This window comes from Abramis brama (assembly GCF_963993115.1).
Source record: "Abramis brama genome assembly, chromosome: 2".
Classification (NCBI taxonomy): domain Eukaryota; kingdom Metazoa; phylum Chordata; class Actinopteri; order Cypriniformes; family Leuciscidae; genus Abramis; species Abramis brama.
Window position 1 is genome coordinate 43,899,157 of NC_139964.1, and position 15,351 is coordinate 43,914,507.

At 37.2% G+C, this 15,351-nt stretch overlaps 1 protein-coding gene across 1 annotated transcript in view; it reads right to left on the minus strand.

Annotated features, from left to right (window-relative positions):
* The window catches only part of pcca (propionyl-CoA carboxylase subunit alpha), a 49,934-nt gene that overhangs the window by 18,521 nt on the left and 16,062 nt on the right, over positions 1-15,351 (minus strand). Inside the window, exons 8-17 of the mRNA XM_084098169.1 lie at positions 11,421-11,457; positions 11,237-11,315; positions 10,120-10,222; positions 8,338-8,432; positions 7,953-8,103; positions 4,858-5,001; positions 3,590-3,664; positions 2,058-2,126; positions 1,896-1,971; positions 1,590-1,803 (exon numbers count right to left, since the gene is read on the minus strand). Coding sequence (XP_083954295.1) covers positions 1,590-1,803; positions 1,896-1,971; positions 2,058-2,126; positions 3,590-3,664; positions 4,858-5,001; positions 7,953-8,103; positions 8,338-8,432; positions 10,120-10,222; positions 11,237-11,315; positions 11,421-11,457 — 1,043 coding nt within the window. The remainder of the gene's footprint in view (positions 1-1,589; positions 1,804-1,895; positions 1,972-2,057; positions 2,127-3,589; positions 3,665-4,857; positions 5,002-7,952; positions 8,104-8,337; positions 8,433-10,119; positions 10,223-11,236; positions 11,316-11,420; positions 11,458-15,351) is intronic.

Genomic DNA, 15,351 nt, shown 5'->3' on the forward strand with positions numbered 1-15,351 from the left:
GGCTAAGACCAGAGAGCTGTGTAAGGACATCAGGGATAAAATTGTAGACCTGCACAAGGCTAGGATGGGCTACAGGACAATAGGCAAGCAGCTTGGTGAGAAGGCAACAACTGTTGGCGCAATTATTAGAAAATGGAAGAAGTTTAAGATGACAGTCAATCTCCCTCGGTCTGGGGCACCATGCAAGATCTCACCTCGTGGGGCATCAATGATCATGAGGAAGGTGAGGGATCAGCCCAGAACTACACGGCAGGACCTGGTCAATGACCTGAAGAGAGCTGGGACCACAGTCTCAAAGAAAACCATTAGTAACACACTACGCCATCATGGATTAAAATCCTGCAGCGCACGCAAGGTCCCCCTGCTCAAGCCAGCGCATGTCCAGGCCCGTCTGAAGTTTGCCAATGACCATCTGGATGATCCAGAGGAGGAATGGGAGAAGGTCATGTGGTCTGATGAGACAAAAATAGAGCTTTTTGGTCTAAACTCCACTCACCGTGTTTGGAGGAAGAAGAAGGATGAGTACAACCCCAAGAACACCATCCCAACTGTGAAGCATGGAGTTGGAAACATCATTCTTTGGGGATGCTTTTCTGCAAAGGGGACAGGACGACTGCACCGTATTGAGGGGAGGATGGATGGGGCCATGTATCGCGAGATCTTGGCCAACAACCTCCTTCCCTCAGTAAGAGCATTGAAGATGGGTCGAGGCTGGGTCTTCCAGCATGACAACGACCCGAAACACACAGCCAGGGTAACTAAGGAGTGGCTCCGTAAGAAGCATCTCAAGGTCCTGGAGTGGCCTAGCCAGTCTCCAGACCTGAACCCAATAGAAAATCTTTGGAGGGAGCTGAAAGTCCGTATTGCCCAGCGACAGCCCAGAAACCTGAAGGATCTGGAGAAGGTCTGTATGGAGGAGTGGGCCAAAATACCTGCTGCAGTGTGTGCAAACCTGGTCAAGAACTACAGGAAACATATGATCTCTGTAATTGCAAACAAAGGTTTCTGTACCAAACATTAAGTTCTGCTTTATGTATCAAATACTTATGTCATGCAATAAAATGCTAATTAATTACTTAAAAATCATACAATGTGATTTTCTGGATTTTTGTTTTAGATTCCGTCACTCACAGTTGAAGAGTACCTATGATAAAAAATTACAGACTTCTACATGCTTTGTAAGTGGGAAAACCTGCAAAATCGGCAGTGTATCAAATACCTGTTCTCCCCACTGTATTTATGTAATTTACAGTGAGCTTACAAAACCATGTGTGTATTGTGTTGCGTATAATGGTAATTTGCAAAAATAAAATCAGAAGCCGGAGTCTGAATCAGAAGCCGGAGCAGTGTTGTCGGTCTCTCCTTAACCACGCCCATTTCTGTAGCATTTTTCAAAAATTGTGGTGAGAACTGACTCAGACTGCTGCTGAAACAGGGGGTTTCATGACCCTTTAACTAAATGACTGTTTTTGCTGCAAAAAAACTTCAGGGAAAAAGACTAAATGCTAAAAGAGTGCAGTTTAGGCCCCTAACCATCGTAACTGGTAGTTGTCAGCGTGTGTAATCCAGATGCCCCATCTGTCTCTCACCTCAGATCTCCCAGGAACTTCTGAGAGCGAAGCTGTGCTGCTACATAGAGTGCCGCAGCCGTAGCCAGAAGCTCCCGTCTCTCTCCTGCTGTTAACATGTGACCTTTGAACCCATCAGGATACACCTCCGGGAGAAACTTAGTGCTGATATCACCAGACACAAACCGTGGGTGAACAATGATCTCTCTCAGTAGAGGAATGTTATGGGTCACACCTGCGCGAATGACAGAATCAGAAATGAAAGAAATTTGCATTTGGAATATTTTCACATTTAAATGTTTTTGCATACTTCTTTATGCCATTTACCTCGGATGACATAATTATCAAGCGCGTTTTCCATTTTCTTCAGAGCTTCTTCTCGTGTTTTACCATATGTGACCAACTAGTCAATGACAACAGCAGTAAATCAATCTGACATTTTAAATCAAATGAGACTGTTAAGATGCTCTGATATTATTATTCTATTACCTTGGAAATCATGGGATCATAATAAATACTGATGTCACTTCCTTCCTCAATTCCACTGTCGACTCGAACCTTCAAGAGAAAAACAAAACAACAATTATCATTCAAAAAACCTAATTTCCAAAAACAGGAACACTTTATAATAACTGCACGCTATTAATCATTAGTTAAGCATAGTAAAGTTAAGTCATCATTTATAAAGCATTAATATACATTATTAAGCACATTTAAATAGTTTATTAATCATTTACTTACACTTTCTGAGTGATCTTATGAACCACTGACAACTCCTAAATAACTGGTTTGTAAAGAATGCAATACTTCATTTAGAAATGATAAATTGAACATTGATGAAGTATGAAAATACAATTATTAACCACATTATAGATATGCTTAGAAATTAAGAATAAAGTATCTATAGCTGTATTTATAAACTGCTTATTAATGTCTATTAATGCTTTATAAATGATGAATTAACTGTTTACTAATGCTTAACTAATGATTAAAAGCGTGCAGTTATTATAAAGTGTTACCCCAAAGGCATCATGCATGAACTGGCCAGCATCAAGTGTTTTAGCAGAATGTCTAAAATAATTGAAGAAAATGTTCATATAGCCATGAAATGTGTCCTGCATTTCATTCAAATTTTTCAAAACAAACCTTTTTAAGGCAAAAATCACCGGAACACAAAGCTATTAATAACCACTAAACATCACACAATGGCATCTTTTTGGACCTTCCTATAAATGAAAGAATAATGTAAATATCCTCAGTCGTGTTTGCTTTCTTTAGACATTTAAACATCATCTGTCTGTGTGCGTCTATGTGTGAGTGTTTCTAAAATTAAAAACATCCTGTTCTGAGCAGCTCCCAGAAACCAGTGGATCTTTCATTGAAGAGGACGAGTATACCTGTCCTTCCTTAATTGACTGATGTGTGAATATTACACATAAACACATTCACTTGAAAATGCTTGACTATGCAGAGTGTAAAGGGGACTGGAGGAATTTTTTCAGACTACTACAAATTTATCTGTCATAATTTGCCATAAGTAAGAAGAGCCCCAATAAAATGTTACCCAACTCAAATGAGCACAAATTAAAGTAATAATATATTATATATATTGTTTGAGTTGGGAAAATGAATTGAAAACAACTAGCCTTTTACAATTGGCCCCCATTTTGCAACCTAGATTCATATATGTTAACTACCAGTGACAGTGTAAATATCTGTCATTCATGTCAACTTTTAATCAACAACCTAGAGATAAAAAAGAAAAAAGAAATTGGGCTCAAGACTTTAGCAGAAGTAACTGTAGTTCATAAGGTGAAGTGAACACACTTTTTTCTCATGCAGAGGAAGAATATAATGTTCTGTCATCATCACTATAGCTTGAATGGTGTTACAGTAGCCCATATTCCAAACAAAGCAAGTCTCCCCTGCACGCACGCGCACACACACACACACACACACACACACACACACACACACACAACAGAGCACAAAAAAGTGGCTAAACAGATCTGTGTACTAACGTTAGCCAAGGCGAGCGGCTCCTGGTACTGAGACAGCCGACCAATGGAGGGAAGCCCAAATGATTTGTATGGATCCTGAAAAAGAGAAAGATAGAGAGAAGAAATATAAGCTCTCAAATAAAACACAGGAAATAAAAGGTCAAGTGCCTGTCCTCAAAGCTTATGTCTTAACTCAGGTCAAACTGTGGCTCAGTTAAGCTGGGTTAACAAGGTCTGCTCGTTTTCTCTCATCTTTGGCAGGCACAAACACTTCTGCCATCCACAGTGGGTTGAGTTGGGCCAGCATATTTCAGCATTATGAGATGAGACAAGACCCACACTGGGCTAATACTGATGATTTCAACATTCTTATCATCTGAATAGGTGTTATTCAGGCTTATAAAAATGTCTGGCTATAATAAATCCTAAACACACAAAAGCCAGTTTGTCAGACACGGCTTAAGGAGAGTCCAGGATTAAGCAGCTCTGCTGAAGGAGTGAGAATGCCCTGTATGGCACTTAATCGTTTTTTAAAAACAAAATGGGGGAAATCAGCTTAAAGCTGAACGTTAAAAAACGTTGCCAAGTACATCATGAAGACAGATCCTTTAATAGGGCAGGACCTACTCAAAATATCCTTGAAAGATAACCAACACTTATGTGGGTAAATCTGGCAACAGCGTACAGATAACATTTGAAAATAATGTCACATCAAAGTCAATAAATTCTATGCTCAGGACCATTGATGTAAAACAGACGTTTTTCCCCCTTATTTATTTTGGGCTGAAATTTCTCATGGGTATGTTCTTCACAGGTCCTGTGAGATTAACCCATGTACTAACAAACACATGCACTGAAATCCCAGATATGGGCTGATATCTCTATAGGATGGGCGATGCAGTTATATAATTTAATACAGTTATAAATATTACACAAAGATAAATAAGCAATCTTTTTCCAAAGTACATTTGCACAGGAATAAGACAGTTTGTTTTTAAGGTTGTTCTAAGCATCCTGGAAAAGTTGCGACAGTTCTATGGATTTATTCTACTGGCATACTAAAGAAAAATATATAAATCAGCATCTTAAAACAAATGTTTTTTATGAAGCATATAACTTTTTTAACAGGACTGTTTATACTCTACCAGTTGATTTTCAGTTACCCAGCCATGAGGGCACCATTATCTGTAGATATTTGAGATTAAAACCAACTGAAACGTCAGTCCATGACTAATATCATAAATACTAAGAACACACTGTATTAAGCATTTCATTGCTCGTTGGTTTACCTCAGCATAGACTCTGCTCTCGATAGCCCAGCCATTTATGGGTATGTCGGGCTGTTTGTACTGGAGTTTGTAACCCTTTGCGATGCGGATCATCTGCTGCACCAGATCCAGTCCTGTGATGCACTCAGTGATGGGGTGCTCCACCTGAGAGAGAAGGACACACTCACTAACATCTTAAAATAATACATGGACTGCTGTGTACAAATGTAACTGTACATACTGCATCGATTTAATTTTACTGGAGAAAAAAAAAAGGGAATCAATCACCAGTTAAAACGCTGCAAACCGTCTCCCACCAAACGCACTCAAACACTAACATAGGTGTTTAAAAGACTCTTGTTAACCAGACAGCGCCACTAACAACTACTCATTAACCCTGAGCGGAAATATTAAAACTTGTTCCTGCCCAGAGCAGTGTGGCCCCTCTCCATGTTCTGCCTGTTTCCCTTTGGGAGGTCCACACTAATGAGCTTTATAGACACTTTGATGTCCTCTGTGGCTCTGGGTTCTAGAGAGGTGACAAGATCAAGATTGTGTACCAGACTTGTTAAATAGAAATGACATATAAGAGGACTTGTTGGATGTACCATTAAAACATCCTGCAAGTTCATAGCTTAACCAAAGAATTTATTTAAAGGAGCCGCCCCCTAAAAACAGATCATTACAGACAGAGGGTCAGAAAGAGGGTTGAAAATATTTGTTCTGCATATATGATTTTTGTGCAAAAACTTTATTAAAATTATGTGAACCTAAAGGAACATATTCAAATAATTTTACATTTTAAATACAGTCACACGGTCATCCAATTCGAAAACTTCCAAGAAGGCCACGCAATGAATTTAAATTAATATATTATTAGGGGTTCAAACACGAAGTGCTGAAACCCTATTGTAATTGCCCTGATTTTAATAATTTTTCTTCTGCCGTAAAACGCATCGTGCAGCCCAAACCGTAAGTGCTGGAGACTTGAAACTTGGCCAGATGGTAGTACAAAAATCGAGGAGAGGTTCAGAGAGTATGACCCCGATTGGCCCATAGGTGGCGCTATAGCGACCAAAAGCACGAAACTGCTCATAACTCCTAGACCGTATGTCATAGACTCAAGTGTCTTATATCCTTGGAAAGCTGCGTGGTAAAATACACTAAAAAGCCTATAAATCCTAAATGAAAACTCAGAACTTCGCAAAAATTGGTGAGCATATGTGACATAACATCATTAAGAAGCTTGCCAAATTTTATGGAGATCGGACGATAGGTGGCGCTATAACTGTTAAAAAGCTTTAAAACCATATATTTCCTATGGTACATTGCCTGTATTGGCTGTAAATGGTATTTTCCATCTATTATGTCAGTGGTTACATGCTTGCTAAATAAAACTTAACTTTTGGTGCTTAAAGGCCTTAACTGCTTGAACCCCGATAAATGCTGCTTGCAGCTTTAATTTTTATTATTATTATTATTATTATTATTATTATATCAATAATCAAACTTTAATATAAATAAAAATTAACTAAAATCATATTTCTTTCCTTCTTTCATTTTTTTTTTTTTTTTTTTTTTTAAGAAAATGCAGTTCTTAAATTCTAGAATCACAAAATGAATTGTGGTTCATTTTAATATACATGTACTCCCAGTTTCTGTTAATAATAAAAAAAAAGAAGAAGTGGGAAATCAAGCAGCTTTGGCATAATTACATCAGAAATATCTATGGAACTTTACAGAGTTCTCATGCAGACAGTCTGCCTTGTCGTTAATGGGTGCTCAGACAAATCTATTTGTCAAATCTATTTAGCAAAGCTAATGTAAGGCTCCAAAAAAAAAAAAAAAAATGTACAACCAAAATCCCTTTCAAGGAAATTCTGCTCACTCAGCAGCCATATCTGCAACGCCTCTGGGCCTTTCAGGCATCCAAGACCAAAGACCTATCTACTTGAATGGGGGAATGCTGAAATCTCAAAAACTGCTTGCTGAATTTCAAATCAGCAACAAAATCTGACATGAACTGTTCCATAAATGTTGTTTCTTATGCTCTTGTTTGAGGGAGTTAAGAGAAACCCGCAACTTTAGTTTAAAAGAGTACTAAGACATGTTTATCAGTAATAACTTCTGGGGAAAAATACAGACACTGGACAAAGATGAAACGTTCTAGTGCATGTTTTGACAGCATAGCTTCGCACACGCTATCACATGGAGTATACCGAAATGCTAAGCATTCGACTGTACGCATAGGCTACTGTATGAGTTTGTCAGTTCATAAAGTGATCAGTTGTTTCCTTACAAATGTCAGAATACCGAACTAAACTTTATTCACATGCTCAAGTTGAATCTAAACAGCTAATCTAATCACTAGTATGCTGGCAAAAGTTCATTTATCTTCAGCCTAGGGTGACTGTCAGTATCAAATTGTTTAAATGTAATTTAATGGAAAACTATGTGAATGGCGCAGCAAAATGAATCAGTCGTTACCCACCATCATGGGCGTCGGAACCATTGTATATGGGTGGGACAAGACCCACCCACTTTTTAAGACCAATGATATTGGACCCACTTACTTTTACCGTCTCTGATTCAGCGCATTTGTCTTTTCATAGCGCTGTCAGTCAAATCCAATTATTAGGGAATTCCCTAATAAATTAAACTCCGCTGAATCGCTACATTATATTTCTCAACTGACGAAAGTAACCGCCCGTTGTACCTTTCCAGTCAAATATTGCGTTGCAAACATCAATAACAGCTTTAAATTGTCATTGCTGGCAGATGACCATGGTATTAGCGGGATAATCCACGGATAGCTGTGCATTTAATGCACGACTTGGAGGCAAAGAACCGCCCGACGTGAAGTGGAGTTTAGTTTACTTGTTTTAATTAAAAGGCACCAGAATAGCCTACATGAAATGGTATTTACTCCAGTAACATTTTTCTGGGGGAGGACCCACCCACTTTTTTTTTTCTTCCGACGCCCATGCCCACCATGGTTGACTATCACCTGCATTTGGTGGGGTGGCAGGTGTTAATTACAAACCCTGAATATAATGTAATGATATTTCAAGAAAGAAAAAAGGATGTGCTTCAAACATACTCATGCACATACAAACCTGTAGACGTGTGTTCATCTCCAAGAAGAAGAAGTTCTTCTTGGAGTCGACAAGAAACTCCACAGTGCCAGCTGAGGAGTATTTCACTGCTTTAGCCAGAGACACGGCCTGCTCTCCCATCGCTCTTCGAGTGTCAGGGTCCAGAAAGGTGCTAAACAGACACACAAACTTATAGCAATGTAAATGAGATGCTTGCTGTCCACACATTTAATTCAAGATTTTATTTAATATTTTTTATTTAACTTAAATTATTTTATTTTTTTTCCCCCTTCTTCAAGGGTGAGAGCCTCACACTTCGCATCGAGACTTTGGTGCCATATATTAACAACTCTCAGGTCGACTTTAGATTTATCAAACAAATAAATGCAAAAAAAAATAAACAAACCTGGGTGCCTCCTCCACCACTTTCTGGTTTCTTCTCTGGATGGAGCACTCTCTCTCGTTCAGCCACAGTGCATTGCCATGTTTGTCCGCCAACACCTGCAGAAAACAGAATGGAAGCCATTAGCACAAATATCCACACAGTGTACTATGTCCTTTGTCATGCATCTAGCTTTAGAATCTAGAACTGAATCCCATTTACTGGTATGCATTTGGCAGTTGCTATTATCTAAAGTGACTTACTTTGCAATCAAGGTATACATTATCCATTCATGCATTCTCAAGGAATCGATTGGCATTGGCATTGATAGCGCCATGCTCTATGGTTTAAACTACAGGAATATTATAGAATGTTGAATTTTTATTTTCCATCAGCAGAGAAGGAATGTGCAACCTGAGGTTAAGTGGTTATTAAGCGGTACAATGACGACGACTCAAGGCTCACTTTTCCTGGGAGTAGAGCCAACAAACTGCTGGTTACTAGCCCCGATCCTTAACCACTACATCAAATAAAAATAACCTCCTACAAGCAAAAAGGTAACTTCTCGTATTCTATTCCACATTTTTGGGTAATAACCATTATATTTTATCAGTTTAGTTTTGGTTGGCAGTTGAATGAATGAATGAATGAATTGTCGAATGAATGAATTGTCGAATGAATGAATTGTCGAATGAATTGTCGAATGAATGAATGAATTGTTGATTGATTGATTGATTGATTGATTGAATTGTTGAATGAATTAACTGTTGAATGAATGAATGAATGAACTGTCGAATGAACGAATGAATGAACGAACAAACTGTTGAATGAATGAATGAATGATTGAATTAACTGTTGAATTAACTGTTGAATTAACTGTTGAATGAATTGTTGAATACATTAATGAATGTTTGAATGAATTAACTGTTGAATGGATGAATGGATGAATGGATGAATGAATGAATGAATGAATGAATGGATGAATGAATGAACTTGTATGGATGAATGAATGAATGAATGAATGAATGAATGAATGAATGAATGAATGAATGAATGAATGAATTAACAATTGAATGAATTGTTGAATGAATGCATGGACTATTGAATTAATGAATTGTTGAATGTATGAATGAATGAATGAATGAATGAACTGTTGAATGAATGAATGAACTGTTGAATAAATTATATGTTGAATGAATGAATGAATGAATGCATGAACTGTTGAATGAATGAATAAATTAATGATTGAATGAATTGGTAAGGGGTATCTTAATCCTAATACAGGTAGTGCCCATTTAACTGTTTTTCTTTCTTTTCATCATTTCTAATTTCCACAAAACAAAATCAGCATATTAGAGAGATTTCTGAAGGATAATGTGACACTGAAGACTGGAGTAATAATGCTGAAAAAGCATCTTTAAAATTCAGCTTTGATTACAGGAACATTTTTAAATTATAATAATATTTCACAATGTTACTGTATGTTTGATCGATAAATGCAGCCTTGGTGAGCATAAGAGACTTTTCAAAAGAGTCTTACCAGCCCTAACTTTTCAGTGGTACTGTATATATAGGAACTCATTGAAGACTATTGAAAAACTCATTAAACTGGCTGAAAGAATGCCCAGATTGTTATCTAGCTGGAATCTATGCAAAAGTTATTTATTAAAGGAACTAAAGCAAAGGACTAAAGGACCATTTTGGGCTCACTGCATACATGTTGATGACTATACTATTATGCTTACATTATAAAAGAATGACTAATTGTTCACACCCACAAGCAAGGTGGTCTTATCCAGTAAATACCTGAATCTCAATATGTCTGGGGTTATCTATGAACTTCTCAATCAACAGACGATCATCTCCAAAACTAGATGCTGCCTCCTGAGAGGAGAAACGAAAGCCTTCCCTGAAACAAAACATAAAGCTTCATAAAACTACATTGCATTCTAATAACATAATCAACCATTTTAATTCATAAACCTAAAAAAGACTTTAACATACTTTGATCCACATGTTCTTATTTTCACATTTCACTGTACATCAACTACTTGTTTGTTAATAACTTTTGTTTAGAGTTAGAATAGTGTTTTTATTATTAACTTTGGACGTCCCATTCATGTCTGCTTATATACAAATGAAAGAAGAATGACTGACTGTGAACTACTAGATCTTCCTCAGATTAGCTAAAGTGTCTGGAAGTCGGTTCAAGTAGCTGTTGTAACTGTTACAAATCAACCCCTTAGATTATCTCTCTCTGTCTCTCTCTCTCTCTCTCTCTCTCTCTCTCGAATTGCTCGGAGTGACTGTCTCTGTCTCTGTCTCTCTCTCTCGAATTGCTCGGAGTGACTGTTTTGCCGCTCAAGATAAATCCAATTAAAGCTTAAACAAAAGCCCGGCTTCAGCCTACGGCAACAAAAGACACAATTAACAGCAACATGTCCCTCTGACGTTTTTATTAATATTCCCAAGAACAAAAAAAAAAAAGATAAGAAGGAAGGGAAGGAGGCAGGCAGACAGATATATATATATATATATATATATATATATATATATAGAGAGAGAGAGAGAGAGAGAGAGAGAGAGAGAGAGAGAGAGAGAGAGAGACATAGAGAGAGAGAATCTAAGGGGTTGATTTGTAAATGGTAATATGTAAATGTGGATTACAAAATGAAACATGATAATATAAGAGCCTTGTCACTTAAGCTGTAAAACTGTACAATTCCCTGTAGCGCTGACCGAAAAACTAATTAATTTAATTAACGAATTAATTTCATAAAGCTTATTAAAGCTTGAAAATAACCTTAGGCCGACTCTCTCCAAAGAAAACTTCCACAAAGGTCTCACGGTCTGTCTAGTGATCAGATGTCTGTGATCCTTCAGTATTAAAAATGTCCCTGAATCATGTTTCCTCACGTCTCACCTGGTTTCCTCATCATTCCAGGAGATCCTCATCCCTTTCCCACCTCCGCCAGCAGACGCTTTGATCATAACAGGGTAGCCTGCAAGAGATGGACACAAATTCTGACTTGGCTTTATTTACTACATGACCTTATTCTTGATAGATGCAAACTACGACAAAATGTCTACATTATAATCACGCTTACCAATTTCTCCTGCAATTCTCACAGCCTCTTCTGCATCCTTGAATAAAAAATAAACATAACTTTAGTTCATGTGTATCTGTTTGTGTGATGTGGCCTGCAGCAGGTAAGATAATTCAGTTCCCTCTTCAAGCCCAGCAGAGGGAGCTACATAGCATAATAGTTTTTACTACCTAGACAGTAATTGTAATTTAAGGGTAAATGATCAGATTTTCCCAAAAATCACCTGATTAAGAATTCATATTTACGATAATTATGTTAAATGGTTTTAACCATAAGCAACCAAAGGACTGATGCATGTTTCAGCTACAGGAACTTTTGGACCCGAGTTCATTTTCTAAAGCCACTATTATATTTTTCATAGTCTGTCTAGTTTAATTGTATACTAACAATGAGGACACACATGTCAAAGGACAAGATGATTTCTATAAAATGTCAATTTATTAATTGAGTAATGCATTGTGGTATATATTAAAGTGGCGTAAATGAGGGTGTTTGAATTTTTTTAAGGATAATTTCATAGCATCTGAAATACAATGAAATATTATCGTACTTATTGCACAATGACAAAATAACAGCTTTATTTGAAATGCAATAAAAATATGCCATTCACAAGTGAAATTTACCCTCACATCTTTGCTGAAACTTACCGAGTACACTAACCTTTGAAACTATTTTAAGGGCAGAATTGTTGGTAGTGGTGGAAATGATTCCACAACTGAAGGGCAGTAATAGTTTGTGTAAAATAAAGTTATAATATTTGGGGGAAAAATTAATAATTTTATGATGGATTTTAAGTTTCAAGATTGGATGCCAGAGTCTGGCTCTGGGACAAGGGTTTGACAAAATCTATAAATAAAGGCATTTGATAAGAAGGGAAATGGTTTTAAAGGCAAAAGAAAAAAAAAATCTTCAAGGGTTTTAAATTCACTTTAAATGTGATCTTAAATGTTTAATCATGTGACAAAAATAAAATATAATTAAAATTAATTATAAATAATTGCCTGAGACATCAGTGACTGAAGTGACTTGAAGAAACTATGGCTCCGATATGCTCACGCCCAAGTTCTTTTTTGTTCTTCAATTTGGTGTAAAAAGAAGTTTGAAATACATGAGTAGCGGTAAACTGTTAGCAAACATCCTGATGCCGTCTACGCTGCTTCGCGCTTTTCTTTTAATAACAAAATAAACGCACAACAAAAATGACAGCGATGAGAAAACAGTAGATAAGAAAGCATCTGATCATAGCAATGTGGATGTTTGCACGAGCTCTGCAATTCAGGGCTCCGGTGAAGTCGTCACATTTATTTAAATACCACTTCATAAAATAGATTGTTTAAAAGCAAGCAGATCAACAGTATTAAACATGAAAAACAGAATTTCAATAACATTTTCTACAATAAAGCGGCTCTCCAGTAGGACCTCGAGGGACTGAACAGAAGAAATGAACCGGAGAAGATTTCCACAAAGAAGGCGGAGCTTCAGAGCACATCCACCTATTACATAATCGCAAAAGACCAATGGTAGTTCACCAGACAGAGCAAACTTTTCTGGAAAGTTTGCTTTGGCAAAGGCGGTGTCCGAAATCGCCACTTTACCCTTAAACAGGGCACTATTTGAGGGGACAGCCATTTGTAGAGGTGCTCGAAACCATAGTGGACATTATCAAGTGCACTCATTCACCCCCACAATGCACAGCAATAACGAGTGTACAACTGATACACTCAATGGCTAAAGAAAACCCATAATGCACTGTGTGTATGAATTCCCGCGCCTGACCAGAAGATGGCGTCCGCAGCTGAATCCTCCATTCATTTTCCAAACCGCTGATCCAATATAGTTACAGTGTAATATCATACAGGTATGCATTCCTTTTTAATTGATTATTAAATGATTTAATTAAGGTTTATACATGCTAGTTTCCATGACAGAGTTCAAGATAAATGTTTTCATTACAACTGGAGCTGCCAGTTTGCTGAGTTTCAAATAATAATTAAACCGCAAAAGCACAAACTATGCAAAAGCGGCAGCCCTTCCGGAGCGCTCAGTGTCCGAATTCACTCACTCGTTTACATTCCCTCAAGTGAACTAGTGGACTAATGTAGGGAATAGTGAATGAGGGTATGGGGCGATTTCAGACACAGCCAAGCCGTTTCGAACTCTCGAAACAAACACAAAACAAACTTCGTTTTGGCCTGATTTTGTTGCCAAAAATCACGTTGCCAATGACGTCATTGCCAGTTCACTCTTCGATTTCACTTGAACTGTATCCGGGCCTTTATGTAGAAAATGTTTCACTAGGTTTTAAGCCAATTCATTTAGAACAGTTTATCTCTAATTTGCCTAATTTGTTTTGATGTATAAATAACACACACACAAAAAATTACAATTAAGGCCCACTATTACATTTCTGAAACTAATTTTTATATTTCTAATATGTTCCCATTTAAAAAAAAATATCGGTCAAATACTTGGAAGACTGCCAAATTGATCTGAAAAAGTCAACAACTGTGTGAGTGGGCAATGGCTATGTTGTGCTGAGAGAATCAAATTGCAAATATTTTCCTGCCAAAAATGCTACTGTGATTCCTTTCAGACTGCAAGCTGCTGTGTTTAGTAACAAATAGGTCATATTTAATTGCTTTAAACAATTGTTGCAATTATGCAACTGCGAATCTCTGAGGGCTGAAAATGGCGACAAAATAATTGTTTACAAACAATTATTGAAATAGTGAAACAACTATTTAAATCTATTTCTCACCAGACATCAAAATACATTAGCAGCTGAGTTCTACACTAGCATTAAATGAAGTTAAGCTAAGGTGAGAAATCCAGCAGAAGGGACTAAAGGGGAGATTTTTGCGTGTGTGTGAGAGTCAGACTGTGATCAGTGTGCTGATGCTATCAGGGTCGTTGAGGAGGTGTTCACAGATGGTAATGCCCATACAATCAGAGTGTCATGCGGCACATCTTTGCTTTATAGAGCCCTATCAGCTCAGGAAGTGTCAAAACGGCCACCACACGGCCATTAAAGGCCATTTAAACAGCATGCAGGAGGAGGGGATGAGTGGGGGAGGGGACATTGGAATAGAGGCAGGAGAAAGAGTTTAAAGACATTTCGGAGGACTGATATGTAGCTTTATTGTGGCTAAGAGCTTTGTTGTATGCTTTGCAACAGAACAAGTGGCATATAAAAATATAAGCACTACTGTTCAAAAGTTTAGGGTCAGTTTTACTGATTTTGAAATAAGTCTCTTATGTTCACCATGGGTGCATTTATTTGATCAAAAACGCAGTAAAACAGTAATATTGTGAAATAAATTTAAAATACGTTTTTTCCATTTTAATACATTTTAAAATGTAATGTAATGTACTGTGATGGCTGGATCATTACTCCAGGCTTCAGTGTCACATGATCCTTCAGAAATCAATTAATATGCTGATTTTGTTCTGAAGTAACATTTCTTATTATCACCCATGTTGACAGAGCAAGTTCAAAAGCACATTTTTTTTATAGAAATCTTGTCTTTACTATCACTTTTGGTCAATTTAATGCATCCTTACTGAATAAAATAATTAATTTTTAAAAAATTATGCTGACCTCAAACTTATTATTTAAACTTAAATTATAGTGTATATATGACAACTTAATGGAACGAAACACAAAACGAGGTCTATAGGACAATTTGTTACGTGATGAATATCACAGTGTGTACTTTCAACAACAATCGTCTCTGCTTTACAAAGTTTTTCCGTTAGACTTTAACTCCTGTGCAGCGTGGAAATTATCAAAAGATGCGGTTCATAACAGAAGCTGCAATAAATGACAGGAGTTGCACTGACTATTAGATTATTTCTGCCACTAGTCGACGCTTTGGGTCTGTTCTGACTAGTCGCGGCTCGCATGACTGCAGTTGCGCTTGTTCAATACATG